General features: G+C 41.0%; 1 protein-coding gene across 1 annotated transcript in view; it reads left to right on the top strand.

The window, feature by feature from the left end:
* The window catches only part of peak1 (pseudopodium-enriched atypical kinase 1), a 147,718-nt gene extending 127,684 nt beyond the window's left edge, over nt 1–20,034 (top strand). Inside the window, exons 6-7 of the mRNA XM_030053859.1 lie at nt 2,520–3,340; nt 15,161–20,034. Coding sequence (XP_029909719.1) covers nt 2,520–3,340; nt 15,161–16,579 — 2,240 coding nt within the window. The 3' untranslated portion in view covers nt 16,580–20,034. The remainder of the gene's footprint in view (nt 1–2,519; nt 3,341–15,160) is intronic.
* The last annotated feature ends 379 nt before the right edge of the window (nt 20,035–20,413 follow it).

Below are 20,413 nucleotides of genomic sequence, written 5' to 3'. Positions count from 1 at the left end.
TTGACAACCATGAAGCAATGAAAAGCAAGGAAAAGCATGGAAGCATATGTAGATGTTGCAATATAAGACACAGGGACACAACATTGTTCACTGATTTATTTGCTCTGTAGGTGTGAGCTGGCTGGCACATCAATAATGCAGTCATGTCAACTGGCTAGGTGGTGGTTTAATAAATATAACCACAAATTCTTACATCCCAAATAGTCATTTTCCTAAGTAAGGAACCAGTTTATAAGAAAGTCCTTGATTTCATATGCAAGAAGATTGTAAAATGGCTCTCATAAGCATTAATGCAGACTCACTCATATATATCTGTGTACAATCAGCAGAGTAATTCTGGAGAGGATGACTTGATTTTAGTAATCCATACAGGAAGTGTCAGCCTCAGGTCAACGTGCTATGTATCACACTATAAACTCAGTCTTAACACTCTTAGATTAAGGATAAGACAACCAGTGTGTTGCCAAAAGACAAATAACCATGTTTTTGTACATTTGACTTAATTGAAAAATGAAAATTGTAAAATTGTGTAGTGCTGATGAAGCTATGCATACTGATCAGTATCTTTGTGTAAAGATTTTTCTTTGGTTTGTTGTTTGTTGTAATATCTGCTAATAAGCCTCTTGTGGTTTTATTTCTCTTGAGCGTTACATCCTGTTTTTATTATATTTTATATATAGATATAGATACGTAGATTTATGGATAGATAGATAGATGGATAGATAGATAGATGGCTGAATGGATAGATAGCTACCTAGATACATACATACATACATATACATACACATGTAGGATACATATATATACATATATATGAACGTGATGCATGACATGATATACAACTTGGCATACAACATAATGTTTTCAAAAAGAGTCTCTTATGTAATAAGTTAAGTAATCAGAACATCGCTGCAGTAGAAGATCCCCACAACTGGACAAGGGTAATGGCTGTTTTCCTAGATGGATTACCACAGATTGGTGGAGGAAGACATTAAACACATTTGTCCCAGGGAGGATTAACGAGACTCATTTACTTACTATATCCTAACTGCTCTTTCTTAAGGCTCTTAAAGATGATGGCAATGTGGACTACATGTGACTGAAGGAAATTCTGTTAGAATTTGATTGATGCTGTGTTGTTTCCATTCAGTGCCACATTCATATTGTGGAGAATGAAAGAGACTGACATTAGACACACTCAACAAGCAATTAGCTCTACCTTGGGGGAAAAACTAATTTGGAAGAGGATGTAACTTTGAAAGGTATTGTGTTTTAACAGTTGCCGGCTTCTTATCATGATCCTCCAAGAAATTGGATATTCCCCAGTGAGATAATGAAGACTGAACAAAAGGCTTGTCTGTGACCTTGTGTCTACTTAGTTAAAACTGTCAGGCTGTTTCAGTTGCCATCATACAAAAAACTCCTTCATTTTATCTATTCAGACATTTGTCCCTGACCCATCTGTTTATCTTGTATATAACTCCTCTCTCACACCCCCGCACCCCTGCCACCATCCCAAAAAATAAGGTCACTCTAGCTCACTGAAAATTGCTCAGAATTGCTCTGCATGCTGCGTCTTTAAGCCTCCCTGTAGAGCAGGCAGATTGATTCGGGCAGCTGGATGGTTGGAAGGACCTCTGCCCAGCTGTCCTGCTCTCTTCAGGGCCTTCAGGTCCCTCACGTGCTGCAGCACACAGCCTCATGTTATTCCCCCCTCCTCCCTGGGTTCATGAGATGCAGGAAACCAGTAGGTGGGTGGACAGTCCATGTGGGAGAAACTAAGGACCTCTTACTGCTGGGGGAAGCTGGAAGTGTGAGAGTGTTGATTGTTCTGTGCTGTCATTGTCGTCTTTCTCAGTTTTATTAATTCTTTGTGAGACTGAGATGGGATGATAGCTATAGACCATGTCTTAGATTATGACTTAGTGAGTTTTTTGTAAATTCTATTTTTCCATAACCTTTTAAAGGTACAAGCTGTACAGGATTTTTATCTAAAATATACATGCCTTATCAGTCTAAATCACAACGTTGGGCTGCAGTAGAGAACATCAACCCCTCCATCCTAATTGAAAAACTTTTATCTTTTCAACCAAATGTTTTTTCTGGTGTCACATATGAACACATATCCATCCAGAGGAAGTGGATAGTTGAAACTTAAATGAAACAAAACTGTCTGATTCTAGTAAGCACATACACTGGAGTACTGGCTTACTAGAATCACCAGTATCAGCTGTTTGGCCTCTGTCATCCCTTTGCTTTACAGCAATCACAGACTGCACAGGTTATTGAAAATTGATGTATTGTATATAATTCATCGACTTTTCAGGATGTAATTTCTGATTATTAAAGTTCAAGTTTTAGAACAGTCCCCCCTTGCAGCTATTTGACACTCCCATCTTTTTAACTCTGAAATATGTTTAAGCTATTTTTATATGGTGCATTGGTTTAAGCACATTTTAAGTTTCAATAGCAATGATTTTTATTGAATAAACAGGCTGTGATCTTCCCTCTCCTCGTAGGTCAATCCAGAGCCAACATGATCCCACTGAAACAGCCACGGAACATCAAAGCGTCTGACGACACCCTGGCCTCAATTGACCTGGATGGCCTTGCTGACCCGCCGGTCCCAAAGGCCACACCACCGCCGCTACCCAAGAAGGCCGTCCCTCGCTCCAGTACAGAGCCTAGCCTAGGAGGCAAGGAGCCACTCCAGGGGGCCCTGAAACCCCGGGCTGAGGCCAAACCAGGGGGCACCAACTTGAGTGTGGCAAACCCCCTCTACGACCTTGACTCCACCTGGGAGACAGCCAGCCAGAGTTCCTCACTCAGCTCTGAACCCCACCGAACCCACGACCAGGAGAGCGGTGATTCCCTGGAGAGGCCAGCAGGTGCCACCACCACCAGTAGGGGGCGTCCAGCTAACAGCATGTCCAACCTGGTTTCCCAACCAGCTGCTGCACCCAGTGCCACCACTGGGAGGGACAGAAGGGGCTACCGGAGTGCAGAGTCCCTGGCCGCAAGGGTTCGGACAACAGGCAGAGGAACTGCTGCTGGAGGAGGAGGAGGCTCCAAACCTCATAGGCCCGCTCTGTACAGGGGTATGGACAGTTGGGAGGAGGTGGTGGGGAGGATTCGGGGGCTCCATACTGACACGCTGCGGAAACTGGCAGCCAAGTGCGAGGACCGCTTCATGGCCGGCCAGAAGGACCACCTGCGATTTGGCACAGACAGCTGGTCCCACTTCCGGCTGACCACTGGGAAACCATGCTGTGAGGCAGGGGATGCTGTTTATTACACAGCTTCGTACGCCAAGGACCCACTGGTCAACTATGCAATCAAGGTGAGATGATAAGCTATGAAACTGCTTTTGTTCACTGATAAACATTTGTTCTACCATTTGATCTGGAGAATATTCCAAATGAATGCTAAGATCCACACTGAGCTCTTGACTCCTGCTATAGAGAACTGAACACTTGAACAGAGGTATAAAATTGTGACCAAAATGTGTTGTAGCGGTACCACATCAACAATAAAAAAAAAAGTGATGAATTAAATCACATCATCAATGGAAAATCTCCAGGACAGGGCATCCTCAATCTCCAAGTACTTCAGGCTTAATCTTTTTGTAGTCCTACTTTATTTTTCCCCACTGTTTGGCCGTGCACTTCCTGCTCTTCCTAATGCAGTGAAAATTTTAAATACATTTTCACATTTCTAACCACATATCTGTAGTATTTTTTATTATAGATCAGTGTTTCTAACAGCCAAGTCAAAATCCTGTTGAATACTGTAAAACCAAGTCAAAAGCAAGTCAAAACAGTTGTTTGTCAGGCAATTTGATCTCGGCCTCTGACACTTTTTACGGTGTTTTTCTCCCAACAGCAGCTGGCAGCTCTCCCTCACTAATTTTTTGCAACAACTGCAATTTTTGTTCATATGCGCTTGCTTGTGTGTTTTTTTGCACTATACTTCTATACTTCCATACTATACAGTCTGTTTAGAATATGTCATATTTATAATGTATCTAATCCGATTTGTAATGGAGCCAATCATGGGCCCTGTTTTTATGTTTTCTGTCATCATGGCAACATGATGCCAGCTGAGCTGAGCAGCTAATATCATCTAGGCTTCTTTCAAATCAATAATGAATCATAACGGCTTCCGGTGAGGCACGAGGCAAGATAGCAGCACGGCACTGAGCGCTGATGCAAACCCTCCTTTTTTCTCACATGCATTTGGGCCCATAGACAATATTTGCATAAGTTTGACTCAGAAAAGCTCTGAATTAAAATATGGCCACAAAAAAAGACCTGAGTTCAATGAAGAAGCAGGATTCCAGCAGACGGCATCAAGCTAACGATTCATCTGAGGAGATGGCTTTGCTAATCAAACAAACAATGGCAACGGAGATGGAATCCCTGCAAAAAACGGTAGCTCACATGCTGAAAGAGTTGCTCAAAAAAGCCCTTGACCCTATAGAGAAGCATATGGCAGTGAACGGTAACATCTTCCAGTCGTTAAAAGAGCAAGCGGACAACCACAACATGATAGACAACATCCAGGTTAGCTTGCGGAAGAATGAAAAAGATACAACCTCCTGTCTTGCGGAGGTTACCAAGCTAAAGAAAAAGCTTAACGACTTTGAGGACAGGGCAACGACCCAAGGGGTTACCTCCAGAAGAAGTTACTGGAGTGGATTCTATTGCTGAAAAACTCCCACAGCACTCTGATAGACATAAACAGAGCACATCGGCTCTTCTCTAACAGCACCAGGAGACCTCAGACCAGGCTTCTGCACTATACCAACCAACAGGCAATCCTTGATGGAGCGAGGAAAGTCAAACCCACTCTCTCTTATGGCACCCAGCTGCAGTTCTTCGCAGATTACAGCCCCGGGACCACACAAGAATGGCAGGAATACAAGGATATCCACGCTGAACTCCACTGGAAGGGGATCGACCCGTTCCTGATATACCCAGCAATTTTGAAAGTGAATTACAAGGGCATGAGGATGTTGTTTAACTCTGCAGAGGAAGCTAAGGAAGTCATCGGTGCTGGCAGACATGGAAGGAGACCAGGAGCAAACTGCACAGCCTCCTCAGGAGGAGTTGTTTAAGTACCTTTAAGTAGGTAATAGGCTTGGGCCGATATTCGATATTATCGAATTTTTCACAATATCGATCATCAAACAGTTGTTACGGCATCCTCGGACTTTTATTTTGAAAGGGAAATGCACGCGGAACTGACGTGACGACGGCAAGATTTGGATATGCATGCAGCATTTCAATACACAGACATGGAGGATTTAGTCACAAAGAAGAATGCTAGCTTGCAAATTTGGCAGCATTTTGGCTTTAAACCTGGGGAAAATGGCGAGCCACAGAATTTAAATGAAGCCATATGTCGTTTTTGCGACAAGCAGGTGATGACGAGGCAGGGCAACACCACAAATTTGGGGTCTCACCTCAGAGTCCATCACCCAGCGCAATTTGCCCAACTTGACTCGGTATTAGCTGGGGAGGGAACGGCCACCAGCTCCGGCACCAGCCACCACCAGCCAACAATCATCGGTGCGTTCTCCAAGTCATCAAAATATAAAAGAGAGTGCAAGGTGGAATGAATGCACCGCTGCTGTGACTCGCTATCTCAGCAAAGGTATGATGCCACTTCATACGGTGGAAAAAAGCTAATTCAAGGAAATGATTCAAACGCTGGATCACCAGTACGAGCTGCCTAGCCGAAAATATTTCACCAAGACAGCCATCCCCAACCTGTATAATAAAGTCAGAGAGGAGGTAGGACGCCTGGTCAGTGGCGCAGAATTCTTCTCGCTAACAACGGATATGTGGTCCAGTGTTGACATGACACCATGCATGTCAGTCACAGCACACTGTATTTCACCTGAGTGGACTTTGCAGTCTAAGTGCCTCCAAACGACCTTTTTCCCCGAGAGCCACACAGCAGCCAATTTGGCAGTCTTCCAGGCATCACTGGAAGACTGGAATCTGTCCCAAAGCAAGCTGGTGTGCATCACAACTGACAACACAGCCAACATCAAGTCTGCCATCTTCGACGTGTTGGGGTGGCCATGGCTTAATTGCTTTGGCCACAATCTCAATTTGGGGGTCACAAATTCCCTCAAGAGTCAGAGGCAACAGACTGACCGTGCAATGGGAGTTTGCCAAACAATCATTGCCACCTTTTCCCACAGAAGAAGAACGCTCTCCGTAAAGCCCAACAAGACCTCAAACTCCTGGAGCATTCCCTGGTAACGGTAGCTTTCAGTGACAATTATTATCTGTTGGCTAATTATAAATATTATTATTACACGGCTACTAATAGGTCTGATAGGTCAATCACGGCATTCTGCGGTCTGATATTTCTTGATAATAGATCGTTGCGCGCAGTTCTGTGTCCATAACAATATAATAACAATACATATATAATGTCTTTGGTGTTTGTCTTTGTCAGTTTTGCCAAATTTATCAACTTATTGTCAATTTATTATTGAGACCTTGACGTCAACATGACTGTGAGTCAACGTCCTTAACAAAGTGTTGTGTTTGGATTGTAAAACCTTCTGTAGGTCTACTTCTTAAATCTTGGCACTGAAAAGCACGTAAACAGCTCAAACTAATACTGAAACTATTAAAAACTAAACTAAAATGAAAAAATTGTAAACAATAAAAACTAAACTGAACAGCAACCCCACTCTGGAAACTAACTGAAACTAAGCTGAATTGAAAATAAAAATTAAAAACGAAATAAAAATAAAAACTAGCCTAATGTAAAATACAAAACTATAATAGGCTAACTCTGGTCCGTGACTCCGCCTCCTCCCTCATAGCATTCAAAAATCAAGTCCCATTTCCCCGATTTAATAGCCTAATAATCATCAGATTAAATGAGTTAGTCTTATTTTTATTATTGAATAAACTTTCTTTAATGAATATACTGTAGGCCTGTGGTCACGTTGCACCTCCTCCTTAACACCTGGAAAGTCGGAGAGCAAAGCGTTTGTGAGGGCTGTGAATTGATTTTTTTTTTTTTTTTTTATGGACTAGACGCAACGCAAATATGGATTGAAGCTGAATATTTTGTTAGAAAAAAATATGTTGTGGATTTTAGAAATTAGTATGTCCTAAATACATTTTGACTTTTGGACTTTTCAACCTTTGAAGCAGCCCAATCGAAATTTTCACCAATGCTGCGCCATGAGACGTTGGCACACAAAGCTTAGCCTATGTGAAATAGGCTATGCGGATGCTGTTGTTATTTTTTATTTTTTTTAGATGTCTTACAGTTTAACAACATTGATGTAAGCACTTGTGTGTCGCCTATATATTTTTTCAGATTGGGGAAATTCCACATATTTTTGCTGCCTGTTGGCTGACGTTTTGTTTGAATATAGGCTATTTCACTAACCAACAGTGCTAATTTTATAATAGCCAAACAATTAGGTTGTTGTCTCGTTCTTTCAGGATTGTCCCATGCATTGGGGCTCGAAAAAAAAAGATGATTGACCGGATCATTGAGCAAGCTCCAGCCATCAGGCGAGTTCTGACGGAAGACAGGCGTGCCGATCCTCTCTCGTGGCAGGACATTGATGTGCTGGAGGCCATAAATAAAGCACTGAAACCGGTGTCAGAGTTAACCGACGCTATATCTGGAGAAAATTATGCGACGGTGTCTTCACTGCTGCCAATGATGCAACTACTGCACAAGACATATTGGAGCATCTTGACAGAGCTAGACTTGAAATATAACTCCAACTCAATCAAGAAATTGATGCGGGTCGCATCTTTCCTGGATCCACGATTCCGTGGGCAACACATTGAGTCTGATGACTTGCTGTCGGAAACAAAAGCCAGTCTTCATGAGGAGATGGTGAGGCTGGAACGACAGAGCCACATGGCACAGGTGAGAGTCGAGGAGGAGAGTGAGGGTGCAAATTCAGCGCAAGTAGGAGAGCCAGCAGCAGCGCCACCTCCACCAAAGAAACAGTCTTTGGGAAGTTTTCTGAGCAAGAGCAAGGTCGCCACGTCTCAAGCCACCATAGAGGAGCACGCTGCTGCAGAGCAGATGGTTTACGCATAAGAGCAGGTGATTGGAGGGGAAGGTCACCCTTTGGCATGATGGTCAAGCAACGCACAATGTTTCCCTTTGCTGGCAAGAGTGGCCAGAAAATACCTGTGTGTATGTGCCACCAGCACCCCATCGGAACGTGTTTTCAGCACTGCTGGAAACATTGCAAACCCATCGCGGTCCCTGCTGAATCCAGACAAGGTTAACATGCTTGTCTTCCTGGCTAAGAACGCATAGCCAGCCAAAAAATGAATGACAAGTCTTCCACAATAGCCTAACTTGTATATTGTTATTTATATAGCTTATTCTTATGTAAGCTGTTCAATTTTTGATTATTATTTGTGTATATGTATGTGTATTACACTATTGTTATTAAGGTCCTATTTTTCCATTTAAATTAGAAAAGTTCTTTCTTTCTATTTAAGTGTAAAAGTTCTTATTTTTTAATTTAACTGTAAATGCTTCTGTTTTTCCACTATGCCTAAGTGTAAAGTTCCTTTTTTATGTAAGTGTAAAAGTACCTATTTTTTCTATTTAAGTGTAAAGGTACATATTTTTCCATTTAACTGTGAAAGTACCTACTTTCTAAGTATTAACGTTTCTATTTCAATTTAAACAGTCCTATTTTTCTAAGTTTCTTATTTTGAAGTGTTGTGTACAAAGTACAAATAAAGAAGTGAACATATAGAGAAGTGAACAGCATATCATCTCAGCCATTATTTATTCATAGGCTAAGGCTACACATTAATCACCAGCAAATCCCAACCCACACCAAAAATAAAGGGCAAGACCACAGTCTTTGTGACACAGCCACACAAAACCCTCTGCTGGGTCACAAAAAGAGCTCTGAAATTGAGAATCTTGGAACACAAGACTGCTATACACACTGGAAACAATAACTATGCCATGGCAAAACATTACATTGAAGTTAAGCATGGTTCCCCTGCATTCCTACGGTTTGTTGGATTGGAACATGTTACCACCACCAGAGGGGGCAATATCCCCAAATTATTGTCCCAGAGGGAAATGTATTGGATAGACCAAATGGGTTCCTTCATCCTTACATCCTCTGACTTGCTGCCTTCAGTGCGCTCAGTAGAATTCTTGCCCAGACATATATCTGATCATAACCCAATCATATCTATTTTTAACTGTGGAAGTACAAAATATAAGGCCACTAGATGGAGGTTTAATTCCAGTCTTCCAAAAAATGTTTTTTTTTAACACAATTAAAAGCAAAATTGACTGAATTTATAAACATAAATAAATTCAGTATCTCAGATAAGACAGTGGTTCGGGCCTCTATCAAAGGCTTTATACGTAATAATGCTATGTGGTTCAGCTCACAATTACATAGAAGCCGGCTTTCCACTCTAGAAGAACAATGTGCTATTTTGGAGAATGATCTTAAAAAAAAAAAAAAGATACACTGTAATAAAGGAAAACATCCAAGTTAAAAATAAAACGAGCAGGATTAAATGATTTACTAAGACACAGGGCAAAATATATGATTCATATAACCAAATATAAGTACTATGCAGAAAGCAGCAAGCCAAGCCATCTTTTGGCATTGACTCTCAAACAACAGGGGGCTAAAAGGTCTATACCAGCAATCAGAAGTGATGAATATGGAGTAGTGTCCTCAACAGAGAAAATAAATGAGACATTCAAAAATCACTTTAAAAAACTGTATACAAGTGATTCAACCCCTTCTGAAGAGGGCCTCCCTACATTGTCAATAGGGGACAGTAAAACTTTAGATTCTCCCATTTCACTAGATGAGTTACTTAAAGCAGTCAGAGCTGCAAATAAGGGCTATATACCAGACATAGATGGTATACTAGTGGAACTCTATTTAGCACTATGGGATATACTGGGACCAATATGTCCAGAAACAATAAACTACGCTATTGAAAATGGCATGTTTCATAGGATTTTAAACACAGCCCTGATTACAGTTATACCCAAATCTGGTAAGGACCCCGTAGACTGTGCCAACCATCGTCCAATTTCATTGGTAAATGCTGATCTTATTAAGGTATTTTCTAAAGTCTTGGCCAGTAGACTTGAGACAGTGGTTGATAAAATTATAAACCCTGATCAAACCGGATTTATGAGGGGACATCTCACATCTGATAACATACGACAGCTTCTACACATACTACACATAACACACAAAATTGCACCTGCTTGTAGCCTGTTATGTCTTGATGCTGAAAAGACATTTGATCGCCTTGAGTGGCCTTATCTTTGGAGGGTCCTAAAAGAATTTAAGTTTGGAAATAATTTTATTAAAATGATTCAAACATTGTATGCCAATCCATCAGCTAGAATGTGTGTGGGAGGAGTCTTTTCAGATTTATTTGACATAGGAAGGGGCACACGGCAAGGAGATCCTTCATCCCCTTTCATTTTTGATATATCCATCGAACCGCTTGCACAATTCATTAGAAACTGTCCACAAATTTCCCCCATTACAAAAGGTACAACATCACACTCTATATCCCTGTATGTGGACAACACATTGGTTTATATGGCGGATGTACAAAAAAAAACACTTTTGATATCTTTCAGGGTACATGGTCAAAATCAGCACTGATAAATATACAGACAGGTCCATAAGTATTTGGACAATGACACAATATTCATCATTTTGCCCTTGTACACCGCCACAGTGAATTTGAAATGGAGTAATCAAGTCGTGATTGAAGTGCAGGCTTTCAGCTTTAATTTAAGGGTTTGAATAAAAATATGGCATTAACCGTTAAGGAATTACAGCCAGTTTTTGGCAGTAATTGGACACTTGACCTAAAAGCAGTTTCATGGCCAGGTGTGGCCTTTTCCCTCGTTATTCCATGACAAATTAAGAAAATAAAAGGTTGGGAATTATTTCCAATTGTTTGCATTTGCATTTGGTAGCTGTTTAGCAGAACCCTCAACATACGATCCAAAGAGGTGTCTATGCTGACAGAGTCAGACAGATAGCAACAACTTTAGGAGTCGCCAAATCAATGGTTTGGTGTATGCTGAAAAAGCAGGAATTCACTGGTGAGCTCAGGAACACCAAAATGCCTGGAAGACCACAGAAGACATCTAAAGTGTATGACCAAAGAATTCTTTCACTGGTAAAGAAAAACCCATTCACAACGTCTAGGGAAGTCAGAAAAAACCCTTGAGGAGGTAGGCATATCATTTTCCAAATCTACAGTCAAGAAACGTTTGCAAGAAAATAAATACAGATGGTATACAGCAAAGTGCAAACCACTGGTGTCACTCAAGAACAGGAAGGCCAGATTAGACTTAACCAAAAAGCATCTAAAAAAAAAAAAAAAAAAAAAAAAGCCTGCCCAATTCTGGAAAAGGTTCTTTGTGGGGCTGAAACAAAGATTAACTTGTACCAGAATGATGGGAAGAGAAAAGTGTGGAGAATGAAAGGAACAACTCATGACCCAAAGCAGAGCACATCATGTCCAGCATTGTGAGCAATACCTCTTGCTTTGTCTGATCATCCTCCAAATTGCTCAGTAACTTAATCTTTTTTCTTTTGTTTATTTATTTATTCATTTATTTTCTAAATCAGCCCATGGTAACAGTTTTTGGCCCCTGAGAATAGGCTTGCTGGTCTGTCTGTTAACCAAACTTCAAGGCAACCTATCTTGAAATCTGTTGGGCAGATTGCCATCAAATATGGTGAGCACATTCATGCTACTCAGAAGACGTACCCTGTCAGTTTTGGTGACCTCATGACCCGTCCTCTAGCACCACCCTCAGGCCCCCCTACTTGCATTTCCCCTGATATGCACCAAGCCAGCAGGACACCACCAGCAGAGGGCACTTGCTACTTATGAAAATTGTTCCATCAGTAAAAGTCAGACATGCAGACCCGTGGAGTGTGCTGGTTCATTCATTCATTCATTCATTCTAGACTGTTTATGATACTTGAATCATCTTGCCAAGTATGAGATTTTTCAGTCACACAAAGAAAAACTATTGCTGAATAATAAATAAATAAATAAATAGATAGATAAAATAAAATAAAAAATAAAGCTACTACTGAATTTGTGATTATTGCCCCACAAAAACTGATTGGATTTCTTCTGTACAATGAAAATTGTACGGAAGAACTGAGTGAAGTGAGTTTGTCCTGCTCTTTTGTGAATGTATTGTAAAAGTTTTTTCTCGCATACAATCCATTTTATACCCATTTTTTGCCTGACCTAAAAATCCTAACAAGCCATATTTTCAGTCACAGAAAATTTTGCCAGGAACCACTTATTATTTATCAGCTAGTCCCTTCAGATGTTTCACTAATTGGTGTTTTTTAATCAATTTATTTATTTTTTTTTTCTGTCTTGAGTCCTTGCATTTTTTTTGCCTTGCATTTTAATTGCGTAGTGAAGGATGAATATTTTTTAGATAAATTCGGAGTGTTGCAGTAGTTGTCCTTGCAGTGGTTCTTGACTTGAGGGTGAGTTCCACCTTCTCTTTCACTCTTTATACTGAATTAATCTGAGAGCCTTGAGGTTGAGCCCTCACATTCAGAGTTTTTCATGTTGCATATACACAACATGAAAAATTAGAGTGGGAGGTTTGTTTGTGTGTTTTTTTTTTCTTTCGGTTTTTGCAGTGTGTGTGTGTGCGTGTGCGTGTGCATGTGTGTGCGTGTGCACATGTGGCTTGCCGGAAGAGTTTTGAAGCTCAAAACAAAGCAGATATGGATGAAGGTTGCATTATTTACAGGATATGAAACTCTCTGTACTCCTCGGCACATCAAAGCTTTGCCTTTGTATTAACAGCGGGCTCAAGAGAAAGTCTTGTTTTTCCTTGATGTTCAGACAGCTATAAATAAGGCAACCAGGAGCAGCAATATGCAAACAGAGCCCCAACTTCCCAATTAAACTTTCCCAACTCTCCATTTTAATGTGGCCCAATTGTATGTCTGTCTGCCCTTTGTGCCTCCCTTCCCATCAGTGCAGTTAATCCTCCTGGATACCCCATCATTTTTAAGGGTGTGATAATTATTCATCATACACCTTTATTGTATCAATGTAAATTCTTCATTCTTTAACAAATCAAGTGCATTCATATACGTTTTTATGTTTCAAAGTATTGACATATCTCTGAAGTGTTAGCGTGAATGACTGGTGAGGGAGCAGTAAATGAAGCTCATTGTGAAGAGACATTATAATGGAGCTCTGCTTTGCGCTCTGCTGTAGTGCTTTCAAAATGTGGGAGCTTAACAGCAAAAATTTCTCTCTAAATATCTTTTCAAGGCTGTTTATGTAGAAGATAATTATGCTGCTATAGCTCTGCCAACATGCCCAAGAAGATATTCACCAAAAATGCACATTCCTATAGAGTTACAGACTGCTAAAGGGAATGCACTGGAGCAGCAGAGATCCTCATATCTATATAGATCACCACTTAATAAAATGTCTAAATATCATGCAAGATTTGATGTGCAGACAGTTGAGATATAAGTAGTCTTTAAGGAACACACCCTTAAGACATGATTTCATTACATGATTTTCATTATATTCACACCCAGTGTTGAACAAATCAAATGTCCTCCTGTTTCAGCAACTTATGAATCTAACAAATTCATGACAACATGAAAGATTTCGATTCATATCATCTGATCAGTTATTTTTATTTGTTTGCCCCCCCATCCCCAAAATATCCCAATGAACTCATGAAAAATGCTACAGACATTTAAAATGTATGGCAACATCAGAAACCATAGTGAGATATACTTTTCTCCCACTATGTCTACTTTTTCATGAATGAGATTGATCGAATCGAATAGTTTTCACTCTCAAATTCATTCTCCGAACCTTTGATAACTAAACATTGATTTTGCATTGGGTGTTAGCAGTGAGAGGGCATGTTATGATAAATTGATATAAAACAAGACACTTCTCTACATACACATGAAACACTTCAAAGGGCTATAATGATATTTACAGTCTGTTTGGATTGCATAAGAATATTGCTCCATATTTTAATTTTAAACCAAAAACAGTTCATGGGTTAACACGTCGTCCTTCCTCCCCTTTGTTATTATTCCACTGGATAATGTGAGAGCTGATGAGACCAGTCCTATCCTTGAAGAGAGCAAGGCTTCTCTGTTCTGTGATCAAAGTGAAGAAAGACACAAGAGCTGCAGAGGCTGTCACTGTGGTTTAGGAAAGAGAGAACCGCTCCCACCGATGTCTGTGACAGCCTGGACTCTCCGCTCTGTTTCTTTCAGCTCTACATAAGATCAGCGGCCTGAGCTTTAATGCCCATATGGGGAGAGAGAGATTTAAAACAGAAAGCATCTTTGGTTTCCTGTTCTCGTGTGCGTGCTCTGCAACTTCTCTTAACGTGTGTTTTTTTTTTTCTTGAAGTTTCAGAAGGATACTGTTCTTGTTAAGTCTAATATGCAAGGATACAGGGGTAATTTCTGTTGTTGGTCTGTAAAATAAACAATAAAATAAATACTTTTCATGACACTGTACAATTCAGAATTTCAGTAAGTGCACTTTACTTCAAAGAAGGCTTGCTGATTTTTATAAGAAAAATGTTGTGTTGCTTAAAAAAAAAAAAAAAATTAATAGCAATAAACCAATTTCTGTTCATCTTTAAACTTTTGCCAACATTACATTTATGTTTTCAGCTCAGGAAAATGGATGCCCTCCTTGAGGGTAATAATTTATCCTGAGGTTAAACCATAAATGCCGTGTTATCTTTACTGGTCGGTCAGCTGTCCTGTGGTGGCTTGTTAATTGTTTTGGAGTGTACATTTTATTTTCAAAATGTAGTGAAGTAAAAGTGAAAATAAACAGGGAGGTAAATACTCCAGTAAAGTATAAATTCAAAGAAAAAAAGGTAACAAGGTTTTTCTATTTTGTTACTTCATACAACTGGGTGTCTGCATATGAATATAATCGGTTTGTTATGGGCAAATAGCTTCATTATGAGAGTTGTTTCTTCATTCATGAGAATACCTTAAATGTATTTTAACTCTGTCTTCCTTTCATCATTCCCTTTTCCTTCCCCTTCTTTTCTTCTCCACCCATCCGTCCTCCCCTAGATCTGTCGGAGCAAAGTGAAAGAGACCCAGCAGCAGTTTTTCCACAGCCTGGCAGTGAGACAGAGCCTGGCCCTCCACTTCAACATCCAACAGGACTGTGGCCACTTCCTGGCCGATGTCCCTGCCCGTCTGCTGCCCTGGGAGGAGGAAGAAGATGAGGAGGAGGAGGAGGAGGAGAATAAGAACGAACATGGAGACAAGCTGCAAGAGAAAGAGAAAGAGAGCGAGATTAAGACTGAAAACAACCTATCTGACCCTACAACGTCAGCTCCAAATGGTAAATCAGATGAAACCCCAACAACGGGGCATATCAGCAACGCTGGTCGCTTGAGGAGCCGAGTGGTGGTTATCACACGTGAGGTGCCTTTCCAGACTGTGGCTGATTTTGTCCGAGAAGGCGTGACTCGACATGCCCATAACCCAGAGCTGTATGAGCGGCAGGTCTGCCTCCTGCTGCTTCAGCTATGCTCTGGCCTGGAGCACATGAAGCCCTACCACGTAACCCACTGTGACCTGCGACTAGAAAACCTGCTGCTGGTCCACTGCCAACCTGGCAACTCCTGGAACCTAGACTTACTTGAGCCCAACAACAACAGCAACAGCAGTAGCTCCTCTGGTGCCAGCACCACTGCCACTGCTGCTGCTGCCACTGTTGCTGCCAATGCCACCTGCCCAGCCCGCCTTATCATCAGTAACTTCTCCCAAGCGAAACAGAAGAGCACTCTAATGTCAGCTGACCCTGGTACGCTGCGTGACCAGTCGCGCCTTGCACCCGAGATCGTCACAGCTACCCAGTACCGCAAGTGTGACGAGTTCCAGACTGGGATCCTCATCTATGAGATGCTGCACAGGCCGAACCCCTTTGAGGAGACACCCGAGCTTAAGGAGAGGGAGTACACCTGGGCTGACCTGCCACCGCTGCCTGTCCGATCACTCTATTCCCAGGGTCTGCAGCAGCTGGCCAGTCTGCTGCTCACAGTCAACCCCTCTGAAAGAATCCGTATGGCCGAGGCCCGGGCCTGCCTCCAGTGCCTGCTTTGGGGGCCTCGGGAGGACTTGTTCCATGCACTGGGTTGCAGCAACACAGGCCCCATGTCGGCATCCACATCCAGCCAACATGAGGCCACCCTCCAGAACTGGCTAGACCTGAAGCGGACACTTATGATGATCAAGTTTGCAGAGCGCTCGCTGGACACAGGTTGTGGCGTGAGCTTGGAGGACTGGCTGTGCTGCCAGTATCTGGCATTTGCCACCACAGACACCCTTAGCCGTGTGGTGCACATCCTGCAGCAGCCTCAGTCACAGCCCCCTCCTCAGCCCCAGAACCAATCCCAGTCACTGCACCTACCACACAGCCAAGTCCCAACCCAAACCCATCTAACCCAGACCTTTCAACTAACCCAGTCCCAGCCACTCTGAACTGCTCCGCCCCACCGTCACTATGGCAACTGATCCTTTTTCCCCTCCAAGGTCCCTCCGCTGATGCTAGTGTGTGATGACAGCTATTAGTCAGCCCTTGTGTTCAGTGTCCTCAGTGCTCAATACTAAATAACTGGTTGTGCATTTTCTGTATTTGTTTGTTTGTCAATCTATAAAGCAGTAATATGGAGGCTGTGGTGTCCATGTAACGACTAGACTTCACCATCAGAGAAATCCATACCACTTGGATTATCAATAGTTCAGTTTAGACTGTCATGGATGACAGTTTAAACTGAAGTGGTTCGCTGAAGCTGTTTGCGCAGTGGCAAGTCGCTGCAGTAATTTTAGCTCTTTGCAACAACCTTAGCGGACCACTTCTTTCACAGCCAAGACTTTGTGCTTCTTCAGCTACACGGATCTTGTGTGTGTGTAGTAACACTCTGCCAATCAATACTAGATCAGAGAGGTTCTACCTTGGAGGGAGGAACGTCTGCGGGATTTTTTGATATTTTTTTCTGCCAAGCTCCGCAAGACTGTGGAGTTGTGATGTGTAATCAAATGTGCTGGAGACCCCTTTGGAAAACTGGGCTGCATACACATACACTGCATGTCAACTGTTTATGGAGTTCATTGTGGCACTGTCACATTGATTAAATTGAGATTTTGTGGTATAACAAATTTCCATTTTATACAAGGTTCATTAGCCATTTGAAAACACATCCCATTTACATTTCCTGGGAAACAAGGTGTCTTGTGAGGAGATACGTGTATTAATTTTTTTAAATGTGTTTTATTTTGACATCACATTTCAAACCACTGGCTTTAAATTTCCAAAATAATAATAATAATACAAATGAGACATGAAGGGAGAATTTTGGAAATGAAGGGAATGGGAGAAAATTGGCTTTCTGATCATTGCTGAATGGAGTATGACATCCACTTACAGAAACATGATAGAGATTAGTCCTGTTTAAAATCATTATTAACAAGGATGAGGTTTTTTTTTTGTTTGTTTGTTTGTTTGTTTACCAAGACTGATATGCAAAAATGAATTGCCAAAGATCTGCCACACATTCTCCATTTAGAGTATTTTAGGAGAAAGGCTTTTACACATTTTTACACAGAGATGTTCATCATAAAGTGACTGACGTGGAATTAATCACAGACTAAGAGTCCAAGAGTCTGAGACACAATTCAGATTAGTGACATTTGTTTTCAATATGAACCCTACATACTACTCTGTCCTACAAAGGCAAACACCAGCTATTACTCTTAGGTGTTTTTAAAGCCCAAAACACTAGATTTTATTTAACAGAAACTGAAATTATATTCAGAAATGTTATTGTAGCATATATAATCCACTTCTGTACCAACAATACAGCAGTCTTTCCCTTTTCCTATTTTTTTTTTTCCAGTTTTACCGCTCTTTGGCTTTGTAGGACAGCACAGTGTTTTCTGAGCACGATTAAGAGGTTTAGGTTTTACATGTTGATTTTCTCACTAATGTACTCGTTTTGAAGTTAAAATGGGACAGAACTGCTGAGGCAGTTACTTTGGTTTCTTGTTGGAGTATGTGCAATTAATATTTTTATGTTTTGTTATTTCCTTCGGAGGTAACAGAATTTGAACATTTTTGTACTCTTTATTACATTATGCAACCTTTTACCTATCCTCACTTCCATTTCTCTGGCACATAAACCGACGGAAATGTCTGGCAAGACACAGTCAGATCTCACAACTTCAGGATCAAAATCGAGAGAACTACAGAAAGTGTTTCATCACTATGGACGGGAGACAGGTTTTTCAGGGACTGCAAGATCTGCTTTTGTTTTTCTATTGTGTTACTAATATTAAGTTGTCATGCTGTTTTTGAATGGTTCTGGGTTATGTTTAACATTTGCACATTCAGTTTGAATGCTGGCACTCCCAGATGGAGATTGGGACTCAAGACATCGGGACTGGTGCAGGAGAGGTCAAGAAAAGTTCCCCTTTGCTTGAGGAACTTGGCTTTGATTTGTTTAGAAGTTTGTGGAATGGACTGGACTGTTAGATCTGGACTGCTGAACCTCTACCCCCAGAAAGTACACAGCTTTTTTGAGGGCATTTTTCCAATTCAGCCACTTCACAAACTTCTGGTGTATATGCACAGTCACAGCCTTAACACACCTCCCAATGAGAGAAACTATCAAACCACTGAGACTTGTTTCCATTCCACCACCTCCTTGTTTCCCATCCTCTCCTATCTAGCCAATGAGTTGCCAGATTGTGCATTGTTGCCTACTGCTTGTTATTCACATGCAGCATGAGTGCTGCATTATTGCCCAGTAAATGACAGCCTGGAATCAATGGAAAGAACACATGCACACAAGCTGCAGCTTCACCCGTGCACAGACAATATAAGAAACTATCAGCATAACAATGGGTTTATTTGTGGTTATGGCGGACAAACAAATGCTTACAAATTTCAACATGTAGAAAGAGGCCATATTCTCAAAAATGTTCTTGGTGTAATTTAGTCTACACATAAAATTCCTTAATGTACATCCTGGTGGAGCTCTCAAACTGAAAAGCAACAGTATTATTTTCATAACAATGCAGAGGCTCAGCATCCACACTTTTATTTAATTCTCTCTCTGGTTACATTAATTTGCGTTGTTGTACTTTTTAACACTAATCTACAGTTGGCACAACTGCCTCTCTCCACCATCAGTTGGAAACTTCAGCAATTTAGCTTGTCACTGGGGAAATGTACTTTTAGGATTAGGATCCCGTGTGAAAGAGTTTTACTGCAGACATACAAGACTTTATGGTCCATGGAGCAAATTGAGACAAAGCAGATGTGCATTTTGTTGTTGCATTTAAGGGTTTATGTTCAAAGGAATGTGTGTCGACAGCACTGGTGGCTGTCCTTGTATCTAGAGATTCAAACCTTCATATATATATCTTTATCTATTTTAATCCACACACTATTTTGTCGAGTACAGAGCACCTCTATATGAGTCTTTAGAGAGACTATCCTTTGTCCATTTTTAAAGCTTTACTTGACTTTCTTCAGTCCTATTTGTTTTGGGAGAAGAAAACGGTGAGTAGTTATCACTGTCCTAAACAAAGGCTAAAAAAAAAAATCCTTCTGGCCATGGGGGAAGGAGCATTAATGTGCATGGTCATGTACAATATATTTACTTACCCCTTTTGTAAATCGAATGCCTAGGAGTTTAACCACTTTGAAAGAGTACCAGACCAAAGGATGGCTTTTGAATGCACCATTGAAATCCATCCTTTCTTTCTTTCCTTTCTTTTTTGTTGGTTGTTGTGTTTTGTTTTGTTTTGTTTTGTTTTGTTTTTTTCATTTACATTGTTAGTTGCCACTGAACAGAAAAAGAGAAGCTCTCCAGGCTTTCTATATGTGTATATCTCCTGGCCTAACGCCATTTATTGTCAATCAAGTTAACCAATAGTAAAAGAACAATAAATATATGTTTTTATATATGTATGTGCTTTGTGTCATTTTGTCATTGCTAGTGGTGGTGTGTTTGCTTTGACCCCCCAGTGGTAACTAGACAGAAAATCAAGGAGCCGACAGCAGTGTTGTGAGTGCCAGAACTGAATGTGGCCTGCAGTGAGAAGTGACAATGTGAGTACTAATTGGTAGTGTAGCACTGGAGTAGATTTAAGACTAACACTATTTTAGAGGCATTTTCAAGTATTTTTCTATACTATTTTTCATATATTTTATTTTTAAGCATAAGACTAGGGAATTCCTGCATTTACAGCTATTTTGGATCTTATAGCTCTACAGATGTCAGCTAAATAAGAACTATCTCAAGGCAGATA

Source organism: Myripristis murdjan, chromosome 6 (assembly GCF_902150065.1).
Source record: "Myripristis murdjan chromosome 6, fMyrMur1.1, whole genome shotgun sequence".
NCBI classification, from domain to species: domain Eukaryota; kingdom Metazoa; phylum Chordata; class Actinopteri; order Holocentriformes; family Holocentridae; genus Myripristis; species Myripristis murdjan.
Note: the sequence above shows the minus strand (reverse complement) of the source record. Positions and strands in the feature narration are given on the sequence as shown.